Source organism: Camelus bactrianus, chromosome 18 (genome assembly GCF_048773025.1).
Source record: "Camelus bactrianus isolate YW-2024 breed Bactrian camel chromosome 18, ASM4877302v1, whole genome shotgun sequence".
Lineage (NCBI taxonomy): Eukaryota > Metazoa > Chordata > Mammalia > Artiodactyla > Camelidae > Camelus > Camelus bactrianus.
Genome location: NC_133556.1, coordinates 1,918,256 through 1,943,878, shown reverse-complemented (window position 1 = coordinate 1,943,878; position 25,623 = coordinate 1,918,256). Strand labels below are relative to the sequence as shown.

Below are 25,623 nucleotides of genomic sequence, written 5' to 3'. Positions count from 1 at the left end.
GCTCCCTCGTCTGGGGGGTCGGGCAACATTTCCCGGGAGGCAGGCAGGGAGGAGCAGGGGCTGGTGGGCCCAGGCTGACCTCCCTCGGACGTCCCCGCAAGTCCGTGGGCTGCCCTCCCTGCTCCGCCAGCCACCCCCTGTTCCTGATGGGCCCATCACTCTCTTGCAGATGACAGTCATGAGCGGTGCTCCTTCGGACCCCCCTCCATCCACTCCTCCTCCTCCTCTCACCAGTCCGAGAGCCTGGACGCCTATGACCTGGAGCAGGTCAACCTCATGTTTAGAAAGTTCTCTCTGGAAAGGTACCAGGGTCGTGGCAAAGGGCAGGCTGGGGTGGGCGGCAGGGAGGGGGTATCCCCTGCGAAGGAGATCGTCCCATCGCCCAAGAATCAGAGTCCGGTAATCACAGCCCCAGAGTCAGCAATCACTTCCCCTGAGCCCTGAGCAGGCCCAGAGAGGAAGGGGCTGGAGTCCGACATCTGACCAGCCCCCGGCCCCGTTGGTGTGGGCTGTGCCATTCAGCGCTCGTGGTGTGCAAGAAGGGACAGGCCTCCACTGCACCTGGCCCGAGCGGTCCAGCGAGCGTGACCTCAGGCTCACAGCAGCATCGCCCATGGCCCCTGCTTCCTGTCTGGCGTCACAGTGGGAGCCTGTTGCCAGCTCTCTCCCAAGGAAGCTGCACCCCGCGCCCCGCCCTCTGGTGTCCTGGCAGGGGTCCCGACGACGGCTGCCTAACAGCCGTCTTCTCTCCCGACCCAGACCCTTCCGGCCGTCGGTCACATCCGTGGGGCACGTGCGGGGCCCGGGGCCCTCGGTGCAGCACACCACGCTGAGCGGTGACAGCCTCATCTCCCAGCTCACCCTGCTCGGGGGCAACGCGAGCGGCACCTTCGTCCACTCTGTCAAGCCGGGCTCCCTGGCCGAGAAGGCCGGCCTCCACGAGGGCCACCAGCTGCTGCTGGTAAGGGGCTGGGGCAGGGGGTTGGCAGCACAGCCAGAGTGCCCGGGGCTTCCCCTCCATCCCCCCTGCAAGTTGGCTGCTGACAGCGCGTGGACCCCCACCGCAGGCCTCGCAGTAAGCTGCGGATCCTGGGCAGGAGGCGGGAGCCGCAAGGGGCAGGTGGTCAGCTGTGCCTCTCCAGTTCCTTCTCCGAAACTCCTCGTTCATGTTTCTAGAGCCTGTGCATCCGCACACGTGCAGCACACGCGTACACGCCCAGCACACACACACACATGCCCTGCACACGCGTGCTCCAGGCGGCGGACAGGAGGCATGTGGACCCCGCTTGGAGGGGTGCTCTCATCCCGCGGGGTGCTGCGCTGGTCCTCACTGGGGGCAGGCGCTTTTACTCCCGGGGGGAACGTCTCACCCCGCAGCTCCGCTGGCCGCAGAGCCCAGCAGAACAGCGTGTCTCTGGTATCTAGCTAGAAGGCTGCATCAGAGGCGAGAGGCAGAGCATCCCCTTGGATACGTGCACGAAGGAGGAGGCGCACTGGACCATCCAGAGATGCAGTGGCCCCGTCACCCTGCACTACAAGGTCAACCAGGAAGGTGAGGCCGGCAGGACACCAGACGGGGTGGGACCTTGCATTGGCGCCCTCCACTGCACACCTACTTGGGGAGAAGCGGCAGTCTTGGCCCTGCCAGGAGGGCTGGGGGGCAGGTGTGGGACAGCAGGCAGGGACAGGCAGACGGCGTGAACACACCTGCCCCGCGCGCCACACAAGCAGGCTACCAGCCCGGGGCCGCGTCCCTGCCGGGCTGAGGTTGGCTTCCTCTCTTGGGCAGCTCCGGGGTGGCCCCTCCGACGCCAGCGGGTCCACTGGGCCACAAGGCAGCCAGGCGGTTGGTTCCGGGGCCCCGGCACCAGGACAGCCAGGCCGCACCTCCTTCTCTTCTGGCCTCTGGCAGCTTTTTCACGGAGCCTCCTCTTTCTCGGCCGAGACTCCTGGGCAGTGTCTTTCCTCTTCCAAAGCCTGAGCTCTCTTTCTCACCTCTGGGTTTTTTCCTGCACGATTATGTCTGCAGCTGGGTCTTATTTTTAACCACCCGGGCTCATGAATGTTTCAGCAGAGCATAAATAGCCACTCTCTCCCTCGCCGTCCCCCCGCTGCCGTCTGCTTGCCCGCACTCCTTCCCGGCAGCGCCTGGTCGGTGCGGAAGATAATCAGGAGGCCCCGACCCAAACACAGGGCGCGGCCACCGCCTCCCGCGGACGCGCTCCTCCCCGCTGCCAGGCCTGGCGTCCCGGGCCCCCCCCACCCGCAGTCAGTCTCGGGGCCCCGCCCTGCGCACCCACGGAGTTGTAGAATGCGGTGTGGGCGGCGCCCCCTGGGTCTGTGCAGCAGCAGAGCCCTGCGTCTGGAATGAGACGAAGGAGGGGGTCCCTCTGGCAGGGTCCCGGGTGGTGGTGATGGGCGTTGCCTCCAGCCAGGTGGGTGGAGGGGCCTGGCTGGGCCTCCCTGGTCTCTCCGTGGAAGGGATCAGAGCCTACGGGCTGCAGTCTCCCTGGCACGTGTGGTGTGGCCACTTGACAAGCTATTCATGGGCCGGCTGTTGGGACTGTTTCAGCTTCCACTGTGTTATGTAGCTCTCCACACGTGGGGCTGATTTCGGAATTTACTTACGGCTTTACGTCACGGACGTCTGCAGAAAGTTCACGGCATTTATTGCATTCGTGGTTTTATGCCCTGCTTCCTTCTGAAGGGGGTTATAAAAATGTACACTGAAGGACAATTGTGTTAACTAAGGTTGAAACGTGTGTGCCGTGCTCCCAGCACTTCGGGAAACCTGTTTGACAGCGTCTGCAAAGCTACTCGTGCACATAATCAGTGACCTAGTAATTCTGTGCGTGTCCCCAGGAGAAGTGGGTACACACGTGCACAAAGGTGGGGGTAAGAATGTTCACGGCAGAGTTACCCACAATAGCCAGAGCTGGGGGCGGCACAGGTGTGCACCCCTGGAAGGGGTGAGTCCACACCTCGTGCAGGACTGCACGTGATGAGGAAGGGCGCACGATGCTACGTTGCAGCATCTCGGGCGACCTCACAGGCGTGAGGCTGAGCAGGAGAAGCCAGGCACAGAGAGCACGTACCATCTGCTTTCGTTTTCGTGAAGTGAGGCGAGCTTACCTGTGCTGCCAGCAGTCAGCCTGGCGGTTCCCCGTGAGGGGTCCTGGCCGAGGGGGCAGGAGAGAGGGTTCTGAGTGGTAATTACCCAGGTGTACACATTTAGGAAAATTCGTAGCTCTGGATACTTAAGGATAATGGGGTTTACTATGCGTAAGTTATGCATTGAGTAAAGGAAAAAAATGAGAAAACACAAGCACCGTTTAAGTGGGGAAGGACATGGGGATCGTAGCGGAGATCCTAGACTTGCTGCAACTTGGCACAAAATTTCGCTCTGAGCTTCCTGGCAGCTAGGATGAAGAGGGGAACCCATCAGGGGCCCAGCTCCTTATTCACTGGAGGATAGCTGTTTCCCTAACCACTGACCCAGGGAGGAGTGGCATCATCAGAGTGGTCCAGTGGCGGGAGGCCCTTCCCTGACAGCTAGCTGGTGCTGCTCTGACCTCCTGCCTGCCTGCAGGGTACCAGAAGCTGCTGAAGGACATGGAGGAGGGCCTGATCACGTCGGGGGACTCCTTCTACATCCGGCTGAACCTGAACATCTCCAGCCAGCTGGACGCCTGCTCCATGTCCCTGAAGTGTGATGACGTCGTGCACGTCCGTGACACCATGTACCAGGACCGGCCCGAGTGGCTGTGCGCACGGGTCGACCCCTTCTCCGACCACGACCTGGACGTGGGCACCATCCCCAGCTACAGCCGGTGAGGCCACAGCCGGCGCGGCCGAGGGGGCCGTGCACAGGGGCTCGCGGGGAGCTGTGGCCTGCAGAAGAGCGAGCCTCTCCCCGTTCCCTCTTCCTCCACGAGGCCCTCCCTGCCTGCCTGGGGTGTTGCTCTCTTAAATCCCGTTGCTTCAGTAAATCTCGGCGTGCCCTATTTCCATCTTACTGGTCAGCTTGGCGCTTGATTTTACGTTCTCTTGTGTCCGCCAGTCATCTCCCCCGTAGTGCCCCCACCCCCCGCCCCCAGTATCGTTCTGTGAGTAAACAGCAGCGCTGCCAAGGGCTGAGTGTCCGCCCCCACCCCCCGCCTGGCCAGATGCCCCAGGCAGCTATAAGGCTCCCAGAGCCTCTAACACCATTGCCCAGGACAGCCCTGCCAGGTCAGTAGACCTGAGTTACAGATGAGGAAACTGAGGCTCAGGGAAGTTAAGTGACTTTGCCCCAGTGCCACAGTGAGTCAACGTTGAGTCCTCTCTGGAGTAGCCCGGGGTTCAGAGCCCACACCCTAAATAGGGACCCTGCCCAGGCCAGGCCCCCATCAGCTTCCCCGGCCTCAGCCCTGGGGTCTGCTCCAGCCCGAGGCTCCAACCCGCCTCCTCGCCTCCCCAGAGCCCAGCAGCTCCTCCTGGTCAAACTGCAGCGCCTGATGCACAGGGGCAGCCGGGAGGAGGCAGACACGGCCCACCACACCCTGAGGACCCTCCGGGTAGGTCAGCCAGCACCCCGCTGGCGGCGCACCACCCCCTGGGGCCTTCTTCGGAGAGGGTGCCAAGTGGGAGGCATCGATCTCGGGATGGTGGGTTGCTGGGGACTGGGTTCCTTAGGAACACGCCACTCTTCCAGAAGGGACTCTGCCCTCTGCGTCCTCCCCCAACTGCGCTGCGGCCTCCTCTTTGCTCTCTGGTCTCTGTTGGAACAGGTCCCGCGGCCCTTCCTCCCGCTGAGCTTAACTCCTGCCTGGAGTGCATTCCGCCTTCAGCACCGAGGCGGGCTGGGGGACGTCCCGTTCTCAGCAGCATTAATGTGCTCATGTGGCCGACCAAGCCCAGCAGGTCTGATGGGATGACAAACTGATTTCAGAACACCCTGCAGCCAGAAGACCCGCTTCCCACCACGGACCCCAGAGTCAGTCCCCGCCTGTCGCGAGCAAGCTTCCTTTTCGGCCAGCTCCTGCAGGTACAGCTCCCCCGCGTGACCACTGACTTTTTGATCACATTTTGCTGTGGCCCTGCCCTCTCCCATCCCATTTTATCCTCACAGTGACTGGTCGCTACACAGTCTCTGCACCTGTTGGAAGCAAACCTCACTTTCATGAAAGATTTGAGGAAACTTAGGGCTAAAAGAAATTTAAACACATTAGGTGTTCAAATATTAGTAGAAAAATCAGAAACAGTGAATTAGGAGAGGAAAACAAGCATTCCAGAGACCCAGGTCAGTTTAGTCCCTTAGATTGAGCATTCAGTTTCTCTCTGAGCATCCCAGCAGCCAAGGGGAAAAGGGAAACCCACAGATTATTTAAATCTTATCTGACACAGAAATGTTTTAGCTGTTTGGGACCAGAAAGAATCTTTTCCTTGTACTTAATCCTAAAAGGAAGGATTTTTTTTTTCCTTTTTGGCATAGATCATTACGTGAGGAACGTTGAATAGCCTAGTTGGTGATGTATTCAGGAGTGATTTCACATAAACGCAAAAGTATTCTGTACAGCCTTTCTATCACCAGCCAACAAAAGCTGAGGGAGTACTATTAAGATGTAGCCTTTCAAGGATGTTCCTGTGTTGGCACCGTGCTAATTAGGCCCCAGTGGAGCTGGTGTGTCATTCCACTGCTCCATCCTAATGGTGGAACGTAGGGAACCCATAGGCATGGTTCATGATGTGACCCTAAAACCCAGGGAGAGGGGAACAGTCAGCAGGAAGACACTCACGGAGGTGGAAGGGAGCCCTTGTGAAGTCTGAGGCCATCCCGAAGGCAGGACCACGTGAGACCACACATTGTTGTGTCTACACATCACACATGAATCCAAAGCCCTGAGCTTCCGGGTGACTAAGCCAAAGGCCAGTTAACAACAGAGTGAGGCCAACATCCCGGCTCCCTGGAGTCTCCTCCCTGCAGAAGGAGGGCAGGGAGAGACTCAGAGTAGCCCAGGCAGTATGGTGCCCACCCCTCCACCCTCCGGGACTCAACTCTGAGTTATAGAGGGATGCAGGCACTCCCCTAGACCACTCGGGGATGCTGAGGCCAGAGGTGAAGTCACCTGCTCCCACCCACCAGGTGGGCAGTTTGTCGGCGGTCGGCCAGTGGAGGCTCCCAGCCAGGGGTCTTCTGCAGCTGGGGCGCTCCAGGCCCCATGGTGCCAGCAGTTCCCCCAGACATGGGTGGGATTGCAGAGGGCGCTCCTTGGAGGGCCTGTTTGCGACCAACCCCCTCCTCCCGCCGCCATGGCAAGTCATGCCCACCTAGGGAGGAGAGAGTGGGTGTTTATTCACTTACTTACCTGCTACCAGCATCCCAAACTTGAAGAACTTGTGCCACCTGCTAGGGTTCCGCTGTCGTTAGAGGGGAGGTGACTGACCCAGGTCCCCAGGGCAGAGCTGAGACCTGAACAGAGGTCTGCCCCAGCGCGGGTCGGGAGCCTCCCGCAGCCCCCTCTGCCTCCAGTTCGTCAGCAGGTCTGAGAACAAGTACAAGCGGATGAACAGCCACGAGCGCGTGCGCATCGTCTCGGGGGGCCCGCTGGGGAGCCTGGCCCGGTCCTCGCTGGACACCTCCAAGCTCCTGACCGAGAAGCAGGAAGGTGTGGTGCCAGCCGCCCGGCCCCTCCCCACTCCCCACGTCCGGCGGCCTCGGGGGGTGTGGGTGGGCCACGAGGGTCCCCGAGAGCAGCGCTGGAACGGCTGCTCTCCCGTGGGGGGCTGCTGCCCTGGGAGGAGCCGGCCGGCCCAGGCCGCGAGGCCCTCACGGCCTCCGGGGCGGCACCCCGCCACTCGCGTCCCCAGCTGCCGCTCGCTGTGCTTGGCTCAGATACCCGCGTTAACTGCAGCTGTTTGCTGTGAGCGTGTACTTACCGACTCCTCTCCCCACTGAGTGCTGCTCACTGTGTATCATAAAGTGGGCCAGGGGCCACCCAGTGCATGGTCCCCCGTGGGAGGCCCGCCCCCCAGCCTGCCTCCCAGGGCCAGGCCCCTCCCTGGACGGCTTAGCACCTTCTCAATTGTGTCCCAAGGGTGTCACGCGCTTCTTGTGGGCCTCCCGCCGCCACTGCCTCCTCCTCCACCACCTCCCCTCCTTCCCCACTTTCCCCTCCTCATCCTCCCCCACCCGCACTACCGCCCCTCCTGGCACGTGAGCAGGGCTGTCTGCCTGGCTTGGTGCTGTCGCCCCGGCTCCCAGAACACAGCCCACAGCTCACTCCGCAAACTCTCTTGGGCGGCCCGAGGGCGGCCCGGGCTATGGGCTCACGTTGCACTGCGCAGTGGTTTTTGAGGACTACACCCCCAGTGTCCTCCAGCCCCCAAGCAGCTTTCCAGCAGGGCACCCAGGGTGTCCCTAGCCCCAGCCACCCCTTCCCTGTCCACCCTCCCAGAGCTGGACCCGGAGAGCGAGCTCGGCAGGAACCTCAGCCTGATCCCCTACAGCCTGGTGCGCGCCTTCTACTGCGAGCGCCGCCGGCCTGTCCTCTTCACGCCCACCATGCTGGCCAAGGCGCTGGTCCAGAAGCTGCTCAACTCGGGGGGCGCGATGGAGTTCACCATGTGCAAGCCAGGTGAGCACCCTGCATGCGGTACCCACCCCCTCCTCCTCCTCTACCTCCCCCTCCTCCCCCTTGTCCTCCCCTTCCTTTGTCCAGTGAAACTGATTGCTGAGAAGCCACATCCTGAGTGTTTATTAACCAGATCTTCTACGGGCTGCCATGGGGAGCTTAAAATGGGACCCCAACCTTGCCCCCCATCGAGAAGCCTCTGGGTCTAGTGGAGGAGTCAAGGTTCATTTAAACGTGGCCAGAAAGGGATCGGACACGCAGCTCTGTGGAGCTCTGTCCCTGGACGGGACGGTTGGCCCAGGACCACCTGTGCTGCCCTCAGGACTGGCCCCCTCTCCACAGATGTCGTCACGAAAGACGAGTTCCTCAGAAAGCAGAAGACAGAGACCATCATCTTCTCCCGGGAGAAGAACCCCAACGCCTTTGAGTGCGTCGTCCCTGCCCACATCAAGGCCGTGGCGGACAAGGTGAGGCAGGCCGGGGCCGGCGGGGCTGACGCCTCCTGGTCTTGCTGCGAGCCGCCTGGGCCACGGGCCAGGGCGGGACGCAGACCCGCCCCCGCTCCTCGCAGGTGGACCGCCTGCTTCTCCCTCTCTCTCTCTGCTGCGAGCGGGCGTCTCCAAGCCCTGCTCTCCAGGCTCTGACGTGCACGTGTGCTTCAGAACCTCCTCCTCTTTCTGAGAGCTTCCTGGTGCTGACGCTCTGGTTTGCGTTGTTCAGGGATGTGTGTGCCCGGCTGTGACAAGGGCCAGGGATGCGAGCGAGCAGGCCAAACGGGAAGTGGGGCATCAGGAGGGTTTTGGCTGCGATGCAGGAAAGGCGTCTGCACACAGTCCAGAATCTTCTAGAGCCAGGCTTTGCGACCCTGACTGGTCCTACGTGTGGAGTTCTAACCTTGCTCCAGCGCCGGGTGAAGGGGGGCTCTCAGCCTCCAGAGCCCGGGCCTTGGCTCCCCGGTGGGCGGTGACCTGGGGGCGGCAGGAGCAGGTGTCCAGCCAGGAACTCCGAATTTGCTGTCCAGCCATCGGTCACTCCCACGCCCTCCCAAGTCGTCACATGGATCAAATCACGGGCAGAGCTGTCAGCCAGCCTTGAACAGTTTATTGGGTGTGAAGGTTAGAGTTCTGACAGCTGGAGTGGAGGGGGCGCGTGGGCAGGGTTGGAGCTGAGATAGTTTTAGCTGCGAAGGTGATGCCCTCCGAGAATCTGCGCTGTTAGGAGTCAAAAGTAGCCACGCTGGCGAGATGGGAGCAGTGACTGGAAAGAGCGCAGGGGGCTGGGCGGTTATCTCTGCCTCTGGACCTTCCAAGTGGTGTCCACCCCTCACCTGGCACCCCTGGTGCCTCCATAGGCCAAAGAGAGTAGCATGTGTGCTCCATGCTGACTCTGAGTCTTACTAAGTTTCCCTGATTCACCCTGGGCCAGGGGCCGGGGCTCTGCCAGCACCCATCCCTGTGCGCGGCAGGGGGGCCGGGTGTCCAGACGGGCAGGGCCTTGTCTCTCGGAGGTCAGGTTCCTCCCAGGTCGTTTTCTGGTTCAGCCAGGGATGCTCCAAGCTCTCGCTGCTCTCGTCCCCAGCTCCGTCCTGGGGAGCCTGACTCTGGGTCCCGGACCCCTCCCCAGGCACCCACCCTGGCGGGAGGAGGTGGTGGGCCCCTGCTGACCGCTGGCCACTGTGCTTGCAGAACAAGCACTGTCTGCTGGAAGCCGGGATCAGCTGCACCAGAGACCTGATCAAGTCCCAGATCTACCCCATCGTGCTCTTCATCCGGGTGTCAGAGAAGAACATCAAGAAGTTCAGGTGGGGCCCTGAGACTCCCCAGGGGCCCCCAGTGTCCGGCCCTGCTCCCCCCACCCCACCAACCAAGAACAGCCGGTTGCTGCGTTGGTCCCCTCCCCCGCTCACCCAGGGTCACACAGCACTGACCTCCAGCAATGGAGACAGTAACACACACACACACGTGGAGCATGTCCAGGAGGAAAGATGCTGGGAGGGATGGGCGGGCATCACGGGACCCAGGTGGCCCGGGAAGTGGACGCTGAAACAGGCGTGCCGTGGGGAGGCCAGGCCAGGCAGGTGCAGAGGGCACAGCGGGCGCCGAGGCCCCGAGGCGGGGACGGCCCGGAGGAGGCTGGTGCTTGGGCATGGTGGTGCAAGGTGACTTCGTGGCCAAGGGGGTGTCCAGACCACACCAGGCCATGTCGGCCATGGAAGGAGGTGACACTTCTTTCCAAGTGGGACGGGAGCTACTGACGGTTTTGAGGAGTGACAGACTGACTCTAACGTGGGATGGAAAGCCCCCACTGGCTTCTGTGTTGAGACACAGCTTCATGATAGCTAAGCAGGGGGTTGTGATGCTGGAACCAGATCCTGTCTGGCAGGTAACAAGGAAAGGTCTGATTCTGGGCTCAGGTTCAAGGTCAAGCCTGTGTGATATGTTGAAGGCTGAGCTGTGGGATTTAATAGAGGAGGTCAGGATGATGCTGAGGTTGGGAGCCTGCCTGATATGTGGCATCGTCTCTGAATGCCATGTCTGCTCGCACAACCTGCAGTTGAGGCTAAGAGACGTCAGGCCCCTCCATTCTTTCCCCAAATATTTACCCAGTGCTCATGAAGGGCCCAGCCTGGGGACCCATGAGCAAGCATATGAGACCAGGATCCCACCTCACATGCCTTAGGGCAGCTGTGTTCAAAACACAGAAGCTAACACATGTTGGCCCAGACAGGGAGAAGTTGGAGCCCTTGTGCCCAGCTGGTGGGAATGTAGAAGGGTGCAGCTGCCACAGAAAGTAGTGCAGAGGCTCCTCAAAAATTAAGCATAGAATGACCATGGGATCCAGCAACCCCACTTCTGGGGCTACACCCAGGAGAATTGAAAGCAGGGTCTTGGAGAGATCTGCACACCCCCACTCACAGCAGCCAGAGGGTGGAAGCAACTCAAGTGTCCGTTGACAGATGATGGATAAACAAAACATGGGTCCGTCCATGCAGTGGAATATGATACAGCCTTGAAAAGGAAGGGAATTCTGATACCTGCTACAACATGGATGGACCTTGAGGGCATTATACTACTGAAATGAGCCAGACACAAAAGGGCAAATACTGTGTGATTCCACTTATACAAGATCCCTGGAGGAGTCAGACTCACAGAGACAGAAAGCAGAGGGCGGGTGTCGGGGGCTGGGGGAGTTACTGCTTAGTGGGTAGAGTTTCGGTTTTGCAGGGTGAAAAGTTATGGAGACAGAGGCACAACAGTGTGAATAACTTAACAGGACTGAACTATACCCTTACACATCGTCAGGATGGTAAATGTTAGTTTATACGTCACGTCCTTAACCACAATTAAAATTTAAAAAGACTTTTTTTTTTTAAATCCCGCCTCTCGGGATTTCCATAACGAACAAAGTAAAAAGGCACCGCACACGGGATGCGCAGGGGTAGACGCTGTGGAAAAACAAAGCGGGAAGGTAGCGTCAGTGGGGCGGTCATGGGGTAGGCACAGTGGCGTGGCCGGGCTCTCCCAGGGGGGCAGACAACAGTCCCCAGCACCAGGTCCGCCCAGCCCAGCCTCGGCCGGGCAGCCTCCCCCGTGACGCCCGCCCGGATGTGTCCCTCGCCCTCCGCCCGCAGGAAGATGCTGACGCGGCCCGAGACGGAGGAGGAGTTCCTGCGCCTGTGCCGGCTGAAGGAGAGGGAGCTGGAGGCCCTGCCATGCCTATACGCCACGGTGGAGGTGGACATGTGGGGCAACGTGGAGGAGCTGCTGCGCGTCCTCAAGGACAAGATCTGCGAGGAGCAGCGCAAGACCGTGTGGGTGGACGAGGACCAGCTGTGAGGCGGGCACCGCTGAGTCTGAGCGGGACTCGGCCGGGGTGTCCAGACCCCACCGGGCGATGCTGTGGCGAGCCGGGGTACCCTGCTGCGTAGACGGCCGAGGGGCTCCGTCCTCCCTGGTGACGGAGCCCCCACCCAGGAAGCGCTGGGGGCACGTGCAGCTCGGCAAGGAGCAGGGAGTGGTCTTCGCCACCGGGGGCTGACCTGCTGAGCAGGCCAGCCCGGCCGGCGGGAGGAGGGAGGCAGGACCCCATGAAGGACACAGAGCCAGGTCTGAGGTCAGCGGCCCCAGGAACCTGGGGCAGCAATTGAATGTAACGCATGGGACAGGTGTGCTGCCCGTGGGGCGGGGACCCTGAAAGCCAGGGGTCTGCCCGCCCGCGGGACGCAATGCACATTCACACGCAGAAGGGGACATGTGCCATGCTACTATTTTTCTTGCATTAAAATTTCTCTATTTCCTTGTTTTCAGCCATTTTTTTTAATGTAATAGTTTGCAGGGGTTTTCAGCTCTTGCCACCATCCTAAACTCAAACGGCCTTCAGCGAGCTCAGTTCAGGCCCTGTGCCATGTGCAGGGTGGAGGTAGGATGACCGTATGGCCCAGTTTTCTCAGGACAGGCCTGATTAACCCTGGGGGTTGGGACTAACTACTCCGGTTTGACTAAGATGTGTCCTGATGTGGACGATTAATTATATCATGACCCTGGGAAGGGCCCCCTGTCTACACGCCTGCATCCCTGACTCGAGCCCGAGGCCAGGCCCCGCGCCCTCCCTGCACGCATCCTCCGTGTGTCTGTGCGGGTACTGCTCCTGCGTGGTGCAGCCTCGCACTGTCCTGCCGGAGGGAGCACGTGGGTAAGGCCCTCTGGCGGGTTTGCTCCCCGCGAGGAGGAGCAAACACTCCCTCCACGGAAGACAGCAAGGGCCCTGTGGGTCCTTGGGCCATTGTTCTCCTTGACCCCCGTCAGTGCAGACTTTCCAAGTATGGACCACCAGGCACAGCCAGACCAGGCCAGCTCCCGCCTGGCACCATGCCAAGTATCCAGCAGCTGGTGGGTGGCCGGCTGGGGTTCAGACCTAGGTCTGTGTGTTCCTGGGAGCTGTGGGAGCAACCACTAGTTGACAATCCAATATCCACACTTGTTTCCTCATTAACAGCATCTTGATTTTATCCTGAGAAACTGTGCACAGCTTAAAGACTATAGCTCCCAGCCTCCCTTGCAGCCAGAATAATCAAGGAACTGTAAGGCAAGTTTGGGGTAGAGACAAAACAGCCCCTCCTTCAGTTTCCCGTGTAGAACACAGACGTGATGGCTGGAGCTCCAGCAGCCATATGGGATCTTGAGGTGACTTTGAAGATAGAAACCCTGCAGAGGCTGGTGGAACAAAAAGATAGGAGAAGCCAGAGTCACTGATGACAGTTTGGAGCCCAGGACTGCTGCGTAGGTTTCTTTCACATGAAACTGAAATAAATCTTTATTTTGTGTTAAATGGCCATTATTTGGGTTCTCAGTTACTTGCAGCCTAGAGCAATTCTTAATGACATAGGAGCAACACTTTCCTTTATAGTTTCAGATACCATGGATGTGAGTTGACCGTCTGGTACGTTTTTGCCACATATTGAAGATGTGAATTATGAATAAAAGAACTCTTAGTAAAGACCTCATCCTAAAAAACAATGCCGTGTGTCCTATAGCATCGTCTAGCGTTACACCCCTTAGAAGCCACATCAGCACCACGGAACCCTGGGAAGTGTGGGACGGGGTGGGAGGTGAGGGTCCTGGGGCAGGGGCCACTCCTCTCCCCACTCCGCCTGGTCTAGCTCTACACCACCAGGTCTGAGTTTGTCAGTGAGGGTGACACCTTTAAGAAAAAGAAATCCAAAAACCAGTTAGCGATGCTTTTCTCCAGAACAAGCTGGATGCACTGGGTCTGGAGAGGCCGTGATTCCGGGGTCCAGCCGTGGCTATTCAGGGCCGGACAAGCCACCACACGCAGAGACGGGAGAGCTAGGAGGGCTTCTGCCCCCGCCCTGCTAGAGCTGTAAGGTGAACAGTCTGCCTTCCCCAGGCTTGGAGACCATCGCTTCCTCGTGATGCACTTGGAGCCACGGGGGCAGACGTGACTGGACCAGAGCCCCAGCGTAAAAGGCTGGCTGACTTGTTTGTATCCACTTACTTAACTGCAGAATTCTCAGGCATTGTGTGGGATAACCAAACCCACAGCTTGCCCAGTTTGGAGGGTGAGTGGTGGACAAGGATGGTTAAAAACAGGCCACCCTCGGAGAAATACATCTTAAAAGAATTTGTGAATTTGCCTTGGGTTTTTTCCCAAGTAATTTTCTCCAGGATGCAGGGCTGGGGGTGGTGGGGGAGGGAGAAGGGGAAGGAGGGAGACATGAGTTCCATGTTCTGGGTCACTCCCTGGATGAAAATTGGATGCTGCCGGTGGGAGGCTGGGGCTTGGCGCCCCGGGGAAGTCGGTCCACTTGAAGATTTCAAAGGGGACCCCGACATCATCTGCTCACGCTCCAAGCCCTCAGCTGCCAACAGCCCAGCAATGGGCAGGAAAGGGGGGCCCGAGGGGCTGGGCGGCGGGGTCGCTGTGCAGAGCTGCCTGCAAAGGCTGCAGCTCGAATGATCGCACCAGGGCCTACAAGCTGAGGGTTTCCTTTGGAGCCAGCCCAGGACTCAGGGAGGCTGCACAGTGGGGCCCACCACCCGCACAGCAAACCCAGGCCCCAGGCTCTGGGAAGGCCCCTGGGCCAGGCTGACAACACCAGTGACAGACACTCGGTCTGCCTCCAGGGACACCAGCCACGCAGCCCAGAGACCTGGAAAGCACATTGTGTGCACAGACCTACACTGTTCCAGGGAGCAAGTCCAGGTGCCTCAGGGGTCCTGTTGTCCCCCAAAAGATGAAGGAAATTGCTCTTGGGTTGGTAAATTTCTTTTAATATTTTACTTTTTATTTACCCTTTTTCTGACATCTGTCTTTTCTTACGTGAATATGTGTTTTTGACCCATGTCACTTGCCCTCTCCCTACAGTTTCCTTTTTTTTTTTAAATGGAGGCCCTTGTGCATGCTAAGCACGCGCTCTACCACTGAGCTATTTCCCTCCCTCACCAGGTTAGGCAAATGTTAATTATTGTTTGAGCCCCTGCTCTGGACCGAGACCTTTATAAATGTTCTTTTATTTCCTGGTCCCTGATTCCTGATCCCAAAACTCTTCAAGTCTCCTCCGAGGTTTGTCTTCATTCAGGAGACGACTGAGGCTCAGAGAGGTTAAGTAAGTTGACCAAGACCACACAGCCGATGAGCTGGAACCCCACCCAGGCCTGGCTGGTTTGCTACCTGCAGGCTCTCGGCTAGATCTTCCAATTCAAAGGAGCTGTTTGGGGCCCTGGTGGCATCTGTTGTGCCTCTCCTCTGCTCCTCTAGGGACTGGGGCCGTGGTTGGTGTCCTGGGTCCAGGGCACTGTCTGGTTTGAGGCCAGGTCGCCCAGTGATCAGATTGCGAGGGGCGAGGGTGCGGGAGGGGAACGTCTTTGAGCTCCGGCCTCATGCCGTCATGCTGCTCCCAAAAGGCCTCATTCTCCTACAAGTTGTCCACCTGGGTTGGCGTCCCTCACCCAGCCCTGCTTTGCTCTCCGAGGCTTGTCTGTGGCGGTCTCGCCAAGGTCCACCAGGATGCTGTGGCTACTTCACGGGGAGGCCTGGCCTCCAGCACCTGCTCCAGCCCCCTTTATTACCCAAAGTGTTCTGCAGGGGCTCCAACAACATCCAGAAAGCCTTGCCTCTGTGCTCTGAGGGCCTGGCACCAGAGAAATCTCCAGAAGCTGAGGGGCCGCTCCGGCTGAGATCTGAACCGAGGCTCCCAGCCTTGGCCTTTGGTTTCAGTTTCAAAGCCCAGGAACCCAAACCAAAAGCAACAGGAAGTGCCCCGCTCTCCCCCACCTCCCCGTCCTGGCTCCCAGCCCCCACCCCCTAGGCCCACTGTGACCTCCGGGGCCACCAGGCTGCAGGTCACTGGGAGGAAAAGAAGAGAGACCCTGTGAACAGCCCTGTCCTCATGGGTCTGTGACCAAATTGACGGAGTCTGCAGCACAGAACACCTGCCAGGCCTGTCCCCAAGCAGCTGTGGACGACACAGGGACCTGGGGCATCCACCCATCACCTCCCAGACCAGCTGCAGAACTGGGAGCCTCGGGGTGGGGAGAGGCTTCGAGCAAGATGTGGTTCACCTTCATTTTTAATCTGGAACATTTTTTATCCAACTTTAATTGATAAAACATTCAAAGTTCAAAAGCTACATGCTGTAAAAGGCCATGCATTTAAAATTCTCACCCCTCCATCCCCATGACCCCCCTCCAACACACAGGAAACTACCTTTCTCAGGTCTGTGTTCCTGTCCCGTTTTCACGCATAGAGAAGTGCGCACTCCTAGGCCCCCTTCGCTGGACGACTGAGAGCACATTATTCACACTGTCCTCTGCTTGCTTGTCTATTTTGACCTGAATCGTGCGTCTCAGGCCCTTTCCTTTCTTCTTCTGACAGCCGTCTAGTATCCCCTGTCTGGACCCCATCATTTCCCCGACCAGCCCGTGCCGATGGCCACCAGGGCTCCTCCCAGGGAAGAGCAGTTCCTCTGCGTCACTTTACCCGGAGTCCCTGCAGGACACGCTCCCCCAAGCTGCTCCCTGGCCTGGGCCACACTGCCGTCCACCAGGGCGGGGCCAGCTCTCACGGCCTGGGGCTCCCGCGGCCTGGGGCTCCCGCGGGTGGACAGGGTGGGCCTGGTGCTCTGGTCTGGGACTCTTCCATTCAGGCCTGTCCTACCTGCAGCGGCCACTGGTGTCTGGAGGGGCTGCTCACTGCCACCCTCCTGCCTCGGTTGCACTTGGCAGTTCCAAGACCCTGACATGTGGCACTGCTCTTCGCTGTAAAGCGGGGCATGTGGTCTGTGAACTGTGGTCCTTCCCAGGGCTCGGTGGGGAGTTTGGTGCTGGGACCCCACTCCACATCCATGAGATACAGACCAGCCCCTCCTCCCATCCTCTGAGAGACACTCATCCACACAGGCCTAAAACCAAATTTACTCCACAAACCTGTGTGCCCACCCGCCCCAACTCAGTCACTCAGCCAGGAACCTGGCTTCCAATCTCTCTGTCTTTCTGTCTCCATTTCTCTCTCTCTCACACACACACATACATCACCACATCCTCAGTCACCTCGTCTTGTTGATTAAACTCTTAACTCCCTACTGAATCCCTTCACTGCTCCCTCACCCCACGGCCACCACCCTGGTCCAGGTTGACCTTGTCCCTCACAGGATGCCTAGGACATCCTCCCATACCACACATCCCACCCTCAACTACATCAGCTGTCTCACTTTTCCTCTGGCTGCTGGGGCTTCACACACACTGTTCCTCTTCTCTGAAACACTGTTCCCTTCACTGCCTGATTAAATCTTACTCATCCATCAGGTGTCAGCTGAACTGTCACTTCTGGGAGAGGTGCGCCTTCCCTGACCTAGGCTGAGGGCCACACTCTGTCACAACCCTCATCTTCCCATGTTGGAATGACTTTCTTGGTTGTCTGTCTTGACCTCTTAACTGTGAACTTCCCAAGGGTGGAATGCATGTCTGGGTCATTCACCCCTCACCCCTGGGGCTTCCGTGGGTCTCTGGGGAGTGGGCCCAGCTGGGCCCCTCCCCAGGAGCCAAAGTCCTGCCCTCACAGGCCTGGGCGGCAGATGCGGGTGGCCAGTCCGGGCCTCTTGCTAGCAGAGCTGTGATGATGCGTAGCAGCACCTGCGGGTCTGGGGCCCCTCAGCCCACGTCGGCGGGCCTTCCTGCACACACACGGATTCCCCATCACCTCCCACGAGTTATTTGCCCGTGCCTGCCTCTGAGCATGGCTTCCGGTGAGCAAAGCAGCCATCGCCCTCTCCCTCCGCTTTGGGGGCCCTGGACCTCTGACCTCAGAAAAGACCCTCCGAACTAGTTGAAAAGTGCAGGCCCCTCCAGCAGACAATTGAACCTACTATAAGCTGGGCATGTTCACCTGTGTCATTTCCAAACCTGGCATCCGTTTGTGCCTGTGGCAAATATCACCCCCATTTAATAGATGGGTAAACTGAGTCTCAGAGGGGCCTCACTGCCAGGAAGGGGCAGAGCTGAGATTTGCAAAGGGAAACTTCAGGAAGCTTGTCACAGCTGCCAGGGGCGGCCCTGGTGTGGGCGCACCTGGAGCTCATCAGACTGCAATATAGGAGCAGGGCTCAGGAGGACTGGAGAGCTCAGGAGGGAGTGTTGGAGACGGAGAGGGATGGGCACCCCATGCTGAGGCGGAGAGACCACAGGGGCCGAGATGCAGGTGGGCCTTGCCTCCGTCCCTCCCTGTCCTCTCACCTGCCACTCATCTGAGCTGACCCAGCGCCCCCCCCCCGACTCCCTGCACTAGCCCTGGTGTGAACAGAGCACCTGGGCCTGGGTCCCTAGGTCCCTCGGTCCCCTGGTGGGGCCACGGGGAGGCTGCCCCACCAGCAACAGGAAGTCTGGGCTCTCGGATGTGGGCAGAGCCACAGCTGCCCGGGAAGGGGCGGGCAAGGAGGGGGCGTGGAGGAGAAAGAGGGGAGGTTTGGGCTTTCTGGTTTGTTTGGATGCTAAAATTAGCCGTTTGTGAATGAGGGGGCCGGGGGCTCACACACTCCTCCTGGCACCAGCCGCTTCGAAACCCCAGGTGCTCAGCTAAAAATTGTATTGAAAGTTTCCGAACCTGTTGGGGGAACTGGAAATGAGTCTGCTACAGGAATCTCTTTCTTTCCTATCACATGTCACGCTCGCTGCTGACCTTGTTTTGATCGATGCTGCGTGTCTCCCCCGGTGCTCGTGTCTCTGACTGGACTTGCGTGTGGGCGTGAGGCTGTGCACTTGCGTTTGCCCCGGGGTTGGGGGCTGGGGAGAGACAGAGAGGAGAGAAAGAGACAGACACACGGAGAGAGACGGAGACCAAGACTGACAGACCACCCCCAGCTCTTCCAGAACCACACCCACTCGCACGCTTCTGTGACCCCAGCCCAAGGCCTGGCAGCCGTCGGACACCAGGCATCTTGGTGACAGCTGTGCTCAGCTGTGGCTGCACAGCGAGGGGTCGTTGGGCACCTGAGGGCTGGAGGTTCGGGATCCCCGGGACAGGACGGGGACATCTGAATTCTAAGGCAACTTTCTGTAACTGCCCCGCCCCCTCCAAAGGTCATCTGCAAAGTGAGGCTATAAACCTGGGCGACGTGCCACAGGGGGCCGCTGAGGACCAAACAAGCTCATGCAGGGAAACCTGCAACTGGCACCTCCAGCGTGGCTGTTGTTAACTGCACATCTGGTGAGGGCAGGACCCCTTGGCTTCTCCAGTGGGATTTGCCCAAATTAAATGTTCAAACAAGTGTGTCATTTTTCCCCTGAAAGCTCTTCCTCTTCCCCCATCTGTACATGGCATCACCCCACCAGTCACTCAAGCCGGACACCTGACAGCCTCAACTCACAGCTTAGCCCAGCGAGCACCCCAAATCCCTCCGCTCTCTCCAGCCTCCGCCCCCCGCCCCGGCCAGCACCCCTGACTGGATCGGCCCCGACGGGCCGGCCAGCAGCGATCCTCATCCATTTTTGTGCCATGAACCCCTTGGGCCTCTGAAAGCCCAGAGACTCCTTCCTTCTCAAAATAGCATTTTTAAATGCATAAAATATAACAGGATTGCAAAAGGAAACTGCTGAAATACAGTTATCAAAATATTTAAAGAGCGAGCCCGTAATCTGGTCATTTACATGCTTCGCGGCGAACGCGCTAAATAATGAAATTCAGCAGGAGAGCCGGGGCGGGGCCAGCCGCTGTCACCCTTCCAGAGTTGTGAAGAGCGTGCTGGTATTTCGAGTCACCCGGAACCGCGGCAGGAGACACAGCGACGGCCGGGCTTCCGCGGGTGATCAGCTCCCCAGGGCCGCGCCCACAGCCCACAGAAGGCAACGCTGACTTTCAGTTAGAGGCTGGAGAAAACGAAGACGTCATTCTTCCAGTCAAGACTCACAGGTCCCCGGGCTTCTGTGCTCGGACCCAAGTGCAGAACCCCCGACAGGGGGCTGGGGGGGTCTTCCTGGGACACGACTGGATCACATCCCTCGCACCCTTTAGACCCTCCCACTGCGAGATGCGGATGCCGATGACAGTGACTGACCTTGGCCCCATCCGGCCCTGCCGGCACCTTCTTCCTCCTGCTCCCCACACCCAGCCATGCTGGACCTGCCCCCCTGGGTCCCCCAAACTCTTCCTGTCTGAGGCCTGCACAGCTGCTGCTCCCTCTGCTGGGGCTGCACCGCCCACAACCCCCCCCAAACAGGTTGAAGACCTTACCCCCAGCACCGGTGAAGCTGACCTTATTTGGAAATAGGGTCTTTGCGGGTGTAATCGGGTTAAGATGAGGTACAAAGTTTCAGTCTTGCAAGATGTATGAGTTCTGGGAATTCGCGTCGGGCACAGTGATGGTGGTTAACCATGCTGTGTTGTGTATGTGAGTTTACTAAGAAGACAGGTCTTAAATTAAGTGTCCCCACAACACACACACACACACCAGTGGCCATGCAAGGTGATGGATCAGTTATTTAACTTGATCGTGGCAATCTTTTCATGAGCATCTATCAAAACACCAAGTTGTCCGACTCCCATAACTACAATTTTTATACATCTGAGAATTTCCCTGAATATAAAAAAACGGAAGGTGAGGTCGTGCTGGGTTAGGTTGGGCTCTAGTCCGATGACTGGTGTCTTTAAAAAAGAGAGGGAGATTTGGATGCAGAGACAGACAGAAGACGGCCTTGTGAAGACAGAGGCAGGGGTGGAGTGATGCAGCCGCAGGGGGAACCTGGGGACCACCAGAGCCAGAAGAGGCAGCAAGGTTCCTCCCCTAAAGCCTCTGCAGAGAGCGCGGCCTGCCGACAGCTCGATCCAGACTTCCGGCCCCCAGCACCATAAGAGAACACATTTCTGTTGTCTTTAAGCCACGCGGTGGGAGGGGATTTGTGACAATGGCCACAGGAAGCTCAGACATGGAGAGCGAAGTCCAGCAGAGCAGGGCCTGCTTTCTCGGTCACTTAGTCACGTGCCTGCACACAGTCAGTGCTCACTAAACATGTTCTCAGAGATGTCCATCTCCGTCCCTGGGTCTCGGGGCTGACCACCACCTGGCCCTCGGGCCACCTCCCCGCTGGGTTTGCAGTCAGGGTTGGCTCGGCTGCTCCCCACCCCGCAAGAGCCCCTCCTGAGTCCCGTTCACCCTTGGGTCCCCAAACCTCGCAAAGCTTGGATCAGGCAGGAGGTGTTGCTGAGACAGGGCCAGGGAGGAGAGACAAGGTCCGGCGTGCGGGGAAGAGCTGAGGCCGGGACCAGGGCCCACCCTGGATGCTCGGTCTCCAAGGTGCCGCGCCAGAGGCCCCACAAGCCTCCTTACAAGAGGGTGTGTCTGACCTTGAGTGTGGCTGGGGGCTCCCAGCCGGGCCCCCTCAGCTGGAAGAAAGGCAGAACTTCAGACAAATTTTAAGTCTAGGAGGCCTGGCCCAACTCATCTCAGAAAGCCCACCTTCCCCTAACCTGGGAGCCCTGACAGCGTTACATAAACAGCTACCCGGACACTCGCCGTGGCCCCTGCACCAGGCAAGGGTCAGGTAAGAGCGCTTCGTGAGGAGGACGAGGGGCTGGGCGCGGCCTGCGCTGTATCGCCCTGGGCCGGGCCGGGCCGGGGACGTCAGCCGGGAATCCCGACTCGCGGGCGGCGACACCGCGGGTCCAGTTTCCTGCTGCGTTTCGGGTCACCTGTGGGAAGAAGGACGCCAGCTGCGACCCAGGGGACACTGCGGTGGGAAATGCGATTCCCGATCCCCCAGCGCACCCCTCCCACCAGCTCTCAGAGGTCCCGAGAGACGCTGGGAGGGGGCAGGGAAGGAGGAGCCCGGCTGCCCACACCCGGAGGCGGGGCCGGCGGGGAGCGGGGTCCCCTCCGGGAGAGATCCCGGGGCGGCCTGCTGCGCCAAGTATCCCCGTTAATCTGGCACAGCTCCGTTCTGACTTCATTATCATCAGCCCCCAGGATTTACAGCCGTCGTCCGCTTGAATTACCGTCAACTGCTCTATTTTTTTAGAGATTTTCTTTTTTTTCTTTTCTTTTTTTCTTTCTCTCTTTTTTTTTTTTTTTGGATTGTGGGTGCGCGCGCGCGCACAAGCGCGAGCCTGCATCAATTTCAGCAAATGAGCTTCAGGGTGGGAAGACCTCTAGCACCCCCTAGTGCGCTGTGCCTGCGTGTGCACGTGTGCGGGTGTGCGTGTGTGCACACGCTATGTGCATGCGAATGCATGTGTGTTGGGTATGCGTCCGTGTTTGCGTGTTTGGGTTGCGCATGTGAGCACTGTGTGTTTCTGTGCTCGCGTACACACGTGCACGTGTGTTTGGGGTGGGTGTGCCCACATGCATGTAGGTGTGTGCACACACGTGTCTGCTCATGCTGGGGTGTGGGGTGTGGGGTGTCAGGTCTGTGGTGGAGCACACTTGGGTGCTGGGCCCTCAGTCATAGGTCACACAGGTGCTTGGAGACCCCACCCCGACTTAGCTCCATCACCCCAGCCCCACTGGTGGCTCAATTTTCTCCAGGCTGTGACTGCCATCTGCTCCAAATGCAGCCCACCTTCTTCAAATTCTCCCAAACAGGATGCTGCCAACTTGGCAAGCCCAGCACTGCCCCCAACAGACCCTCTCCCTCAGGCCCGCTGACCCACCTTTCCATCAGAGGGACAAGGAGGGGTGATTGGGACCCCGTTCCCCCAACCTGGACCCCGTTCCCCCAACCTAGACCCCCGCAACCTTTGGTGACGTAAACCTCTAAGCTTTCCCTGGACCTGCAGAGAAGGGGCCTCCTCCAGTCACCCCCAGGGCTGCAGGCTGCCAGCACTGGCTCCTGGAGCAGGGCTCTCTTCTGGGAAACAGAGCCCAAAGGGCAGGCTCTTCGTGGCTGCTTCAGCCCCAGAGGTCCCAGATCCTAAATGTCACCCCTGCAAATCCAGCGCCCCCCATCGCTGGCCCACGGTGGCCCGTGTGGAGGAGAAACTTGTCTCCAGGGCCCCCCTGTGATTCCTGAAGGCCCAGGAACAGCATTTGAGCCTGGCTGACCCCTCACGTTGGTGTGAACTTGAACTTGTACAGCTGTCCCCGTGTTTCCAACCGAAAAGGGACATGGGTCTGTATGAAATTGGAAAGCCACACCACATCTATCATTTATGGCTACATACGTTTGCAGCAACAATATACTTTCGTGCAACTGAGAGGTAGATAATCAATGGGGAATGCAACTCCTTCTCAGGAGGGAGAGAGGGGAAAGGATGGGGTCAGGTACCTGGGGAGCCTCAGCCGTGTCTGTCACAGTCTAGTTCTTTCATAAGATCCCAGGAAACCACCTGCATAGGGAACCCTCAAACCCCAGGAAGCTGGAACGCGGGCACACAGCTTTCTGTATGTTTGATTTATTTCAGGAGAAGATACTAAAATGAAGTGGGGACATTAAAACCCCTCCGAGAGCTGCTGGGAGGATGGAGGCAAGGCACCCAGCCCAGAACCGGGTGCTTGTGCCACGCCCAGCCCCCGCCGTCCCCCTCGCCTTCAGCCAGCATCCCACCCCACAGCACCCGCCAGCCCTGACCTGGGCCAGACTGTCCCCTTCCAAACTCAGTGTCCTCCCTCCCGCCCCAACCCCAGCAGAGCCAGCTGCTCAGTTGGTCCTTGTGTGAGCAGATTTGCCTGCATTTGAGCTGTGCATGTCCTAGCAACATCCTGGGCCGCGACAAGACCTTAACCCCAGAGAACCGAGCCACAGGCCAGACCAGGGAGTTTCCAGCGTGTAATAGGCAAGTGACTTGAGGAGGTATGTGGACTTTTTTTAATAGTATAAAATACATGGCATATATAGGTGACTTATACAAATAATAAATATACACATGTACATATATTGTATATGTGATACATATTATAATGTAACCCTACAAGATGGGGGAGGATATAGCTCAGTGGTAGAGCACGTGCTTAGCATGCACAAGGTCCTAGGTTCCATCCCCTTTACTTCCATTTAAAAAAAATACTGTAAGATATGTTGGAGACATTTGTTTTATGTTACTGTCTTTTTTTGGCAAACAATGCTGGTTTCCCACAAATCACAGCAATGCAAAGTTTCCTTTTACCCTCAGTTTGTGTATATTGAGAAAAAAAGGTAACAACTTCAAAAAAGATGCAGCCAGGGTTCGGGATGGTGCAACAGTGCTGATCCATGCCCTTTGGGCCCTTCCGGGGCCCGAGTGGGGCTGACGCTCTCCGTGCGGCTGCTCCCCACTGGCTGTGGCCGCGCAGAGGATGCGTGTCTTGTTCTGCATCCTAAGGATCCATCCAGGCACCAGAGATTGCGAGGGTGGAATTTGAAGTCTGGGAGAGGAAAGGAAGTTTAGGACGCCCGGCCGCCTTTCTGCCTGCTGGCGTGGGAGCAGCCTGCCTCTCTCCCGTCCCTGTCACTCCATGGGACCCACAGGCCTGATGGTGCCACACCCAGGCCCAGTCCCGGTGGCCCGGGCTGGCCCCAACTCTCCCACTCACTTGCTGTGTGACCTCAGGCAAGTGCCTGTCCCCCTCTGGGCCTGTATGTCGCCATCTGTAAAATCAAAGGTAGGATCTGGTTTCTACTGGTTTTTAAAGGTGCCGTAACACAGTCTGGGGATTCCCCCCACCGCCCCCGCCGTGCGCACACCTGCATTTAAACCAAGGGACCAATGAATCTAAACTTGACAGATCCAGCCAGCAGAAAACAGTTTCTACCTGAAGCCAGTGATTTATGCCTCGCTCATCAGCCGCAGCCTCACCAGCCCGTCCCAGCTCACTGAGGAAGGCAGCACTGCCTCCAGGCCCCTCCACTGGCCCTGAGGCCTGCAGGGGGCGCTGCAAGCAGGACTGGCCCCGTGGGTGCCGCAGTGGGCCCCCAGCAGGGCACAAGGGAGGGAGGGGCACAGAGTGGGAGAGGCAGAGAAAGGTGTGCACATTGCTCTGGCCTCCCAGGCTGGTCAGGGTGAGGCCTAGCCCCTCCTAGCTCCCCCAGCTCTGCCCCTCTGTCTGGCCTCAGCAAAGGGGCTGGCCCTTTGGCCCTGCCCCCAGCAGGGATGACCCAGTCTCCCGGGATGATGCTCTGTGAAGTCCCTTCTCACCACGCCCCAAAAAGACCCTCGTTCTACCTTGGCCACAAGGGTGGGTGCTGGTGGCGCTCGACCCTACCACCCACCATGGCGTCCAGTGAGACAGGAGCAGCGTCTGAGGACTCGCCATTGAAAACGTGGCCTCCGCTGTGGGCCAGATGCTTAGAAACACACCTCCCCAACCCCCAGACACCCTGGGCTGAAGGGACTCTCACCACCTCCAGCGGATGGAGGGGAACTGAGGCTCAGGTGGGAGACGCTTTCCCAGGGCAGGAAGCTTGCTGCTGGGAGCTGCCACCAGGCCGGTCCCACCTGAAGTGCTGGCTCCGCGATGCAGCCCCGAGAGCACATGTGTGACGTGTGTGCACAGCAGAGGGGTCAGTGCCACACGGATCCCCCGGGGAGAGTGCCCCTGCCCTTGGCAGGACTTCGAAAACACCGCATTGGTGTGGCAATCAGCAGCAGCAGGTCTGAAAGCATCACTTCTGGACATCTGGCAGGTGAGCTGGGGACTCCCAGAGAGCCCCCGGAATCACTGACCCTCCCCTCCTCCAACTTCTCATCCCAACCTGGTCCCAGCACCTGGCGGGGCTTCTGGTGCCTACGCGGGGGCGGGATAGGGCCCCTCTGTTCACTGCTGGAGGTTTCCACGATGGCCCGATTTAGGGGAGGTGACGAGGCTCAGGGAGGTCCCACAACTTGTCCAAAGCCCCCTGCTGGCAGGACTTTGAAACTTTGGGGAGCAGATCCCACCCTGGGACACCCATCATTGCCTCCTGTAGGATTTGGGGCAGCCCCCCCTCCACAAAGGAGCCCCCATCCTGGGGCTGAGCCCACTTCTGAGCAGGCACGCCCTCCACACCCCACCGGGGGCTGGGATATAAATTAAAATTCAATTTCATTAAGC

The 25,623-nt window shown here is 58.9% G+C and overlaps 1 protein-coding gene across 4 annotated transcripts in view; it reads left to right on the top strand.

Annotated features, from left to right (window-relative positions):
• The window catches only part of CARD11 (caspase recruitment domain family member 11), a 95,501-nt gene extending 83,582 nt beyond the window's left edge, over positions 1–11,919 (top strand). For all 4 annotated transcript variants that reach the window (XM_074345580.1, XM_074345579.1, XM_074345581.1 and 1 more), the window contains exons 15-25: positions 170–302; positions 760–961; positions 1,426–1,552; positions 3,590–3,830; positions 4,460–4,556; positions 4,931–5,026; positions 6,512–6,647; positions 7,437–7,616; positions 7,956–8,080; positions 9,299–9,414; positions 11,245–11,919. In XM_074345580.1, coding sequence (XP_074201681.1) covers positions 170–302; positions 760–961; positions 1,426–1,552; positions 3,590–3,830; positions 4,460–4,556; positions 4,931–5,026; positions 6,512–6,647; positions 7,437–7,616; positions 7,956–8,080; positions 9,299–9,414; positions 11,245–11,449 — 1,658 coding nt within the window. In that variant the 3' untranslated portion in view covers positions 11,450–11,919. The remainder of the gene's footprint in view (positions 1–169; positions 303–759; positions 962–1,425; positions 1,553–3,589; positions 3,831–4,459; positions 4,557–4,930; positions 5,027–6,511; positions 6,648–7,436; positions 7,617–7,955; positions 8,081–9,298; positions 9,415–11,244) is intronic.
• Positions 11,920–25,623: the final 13,704 nt, after the last annotated feature.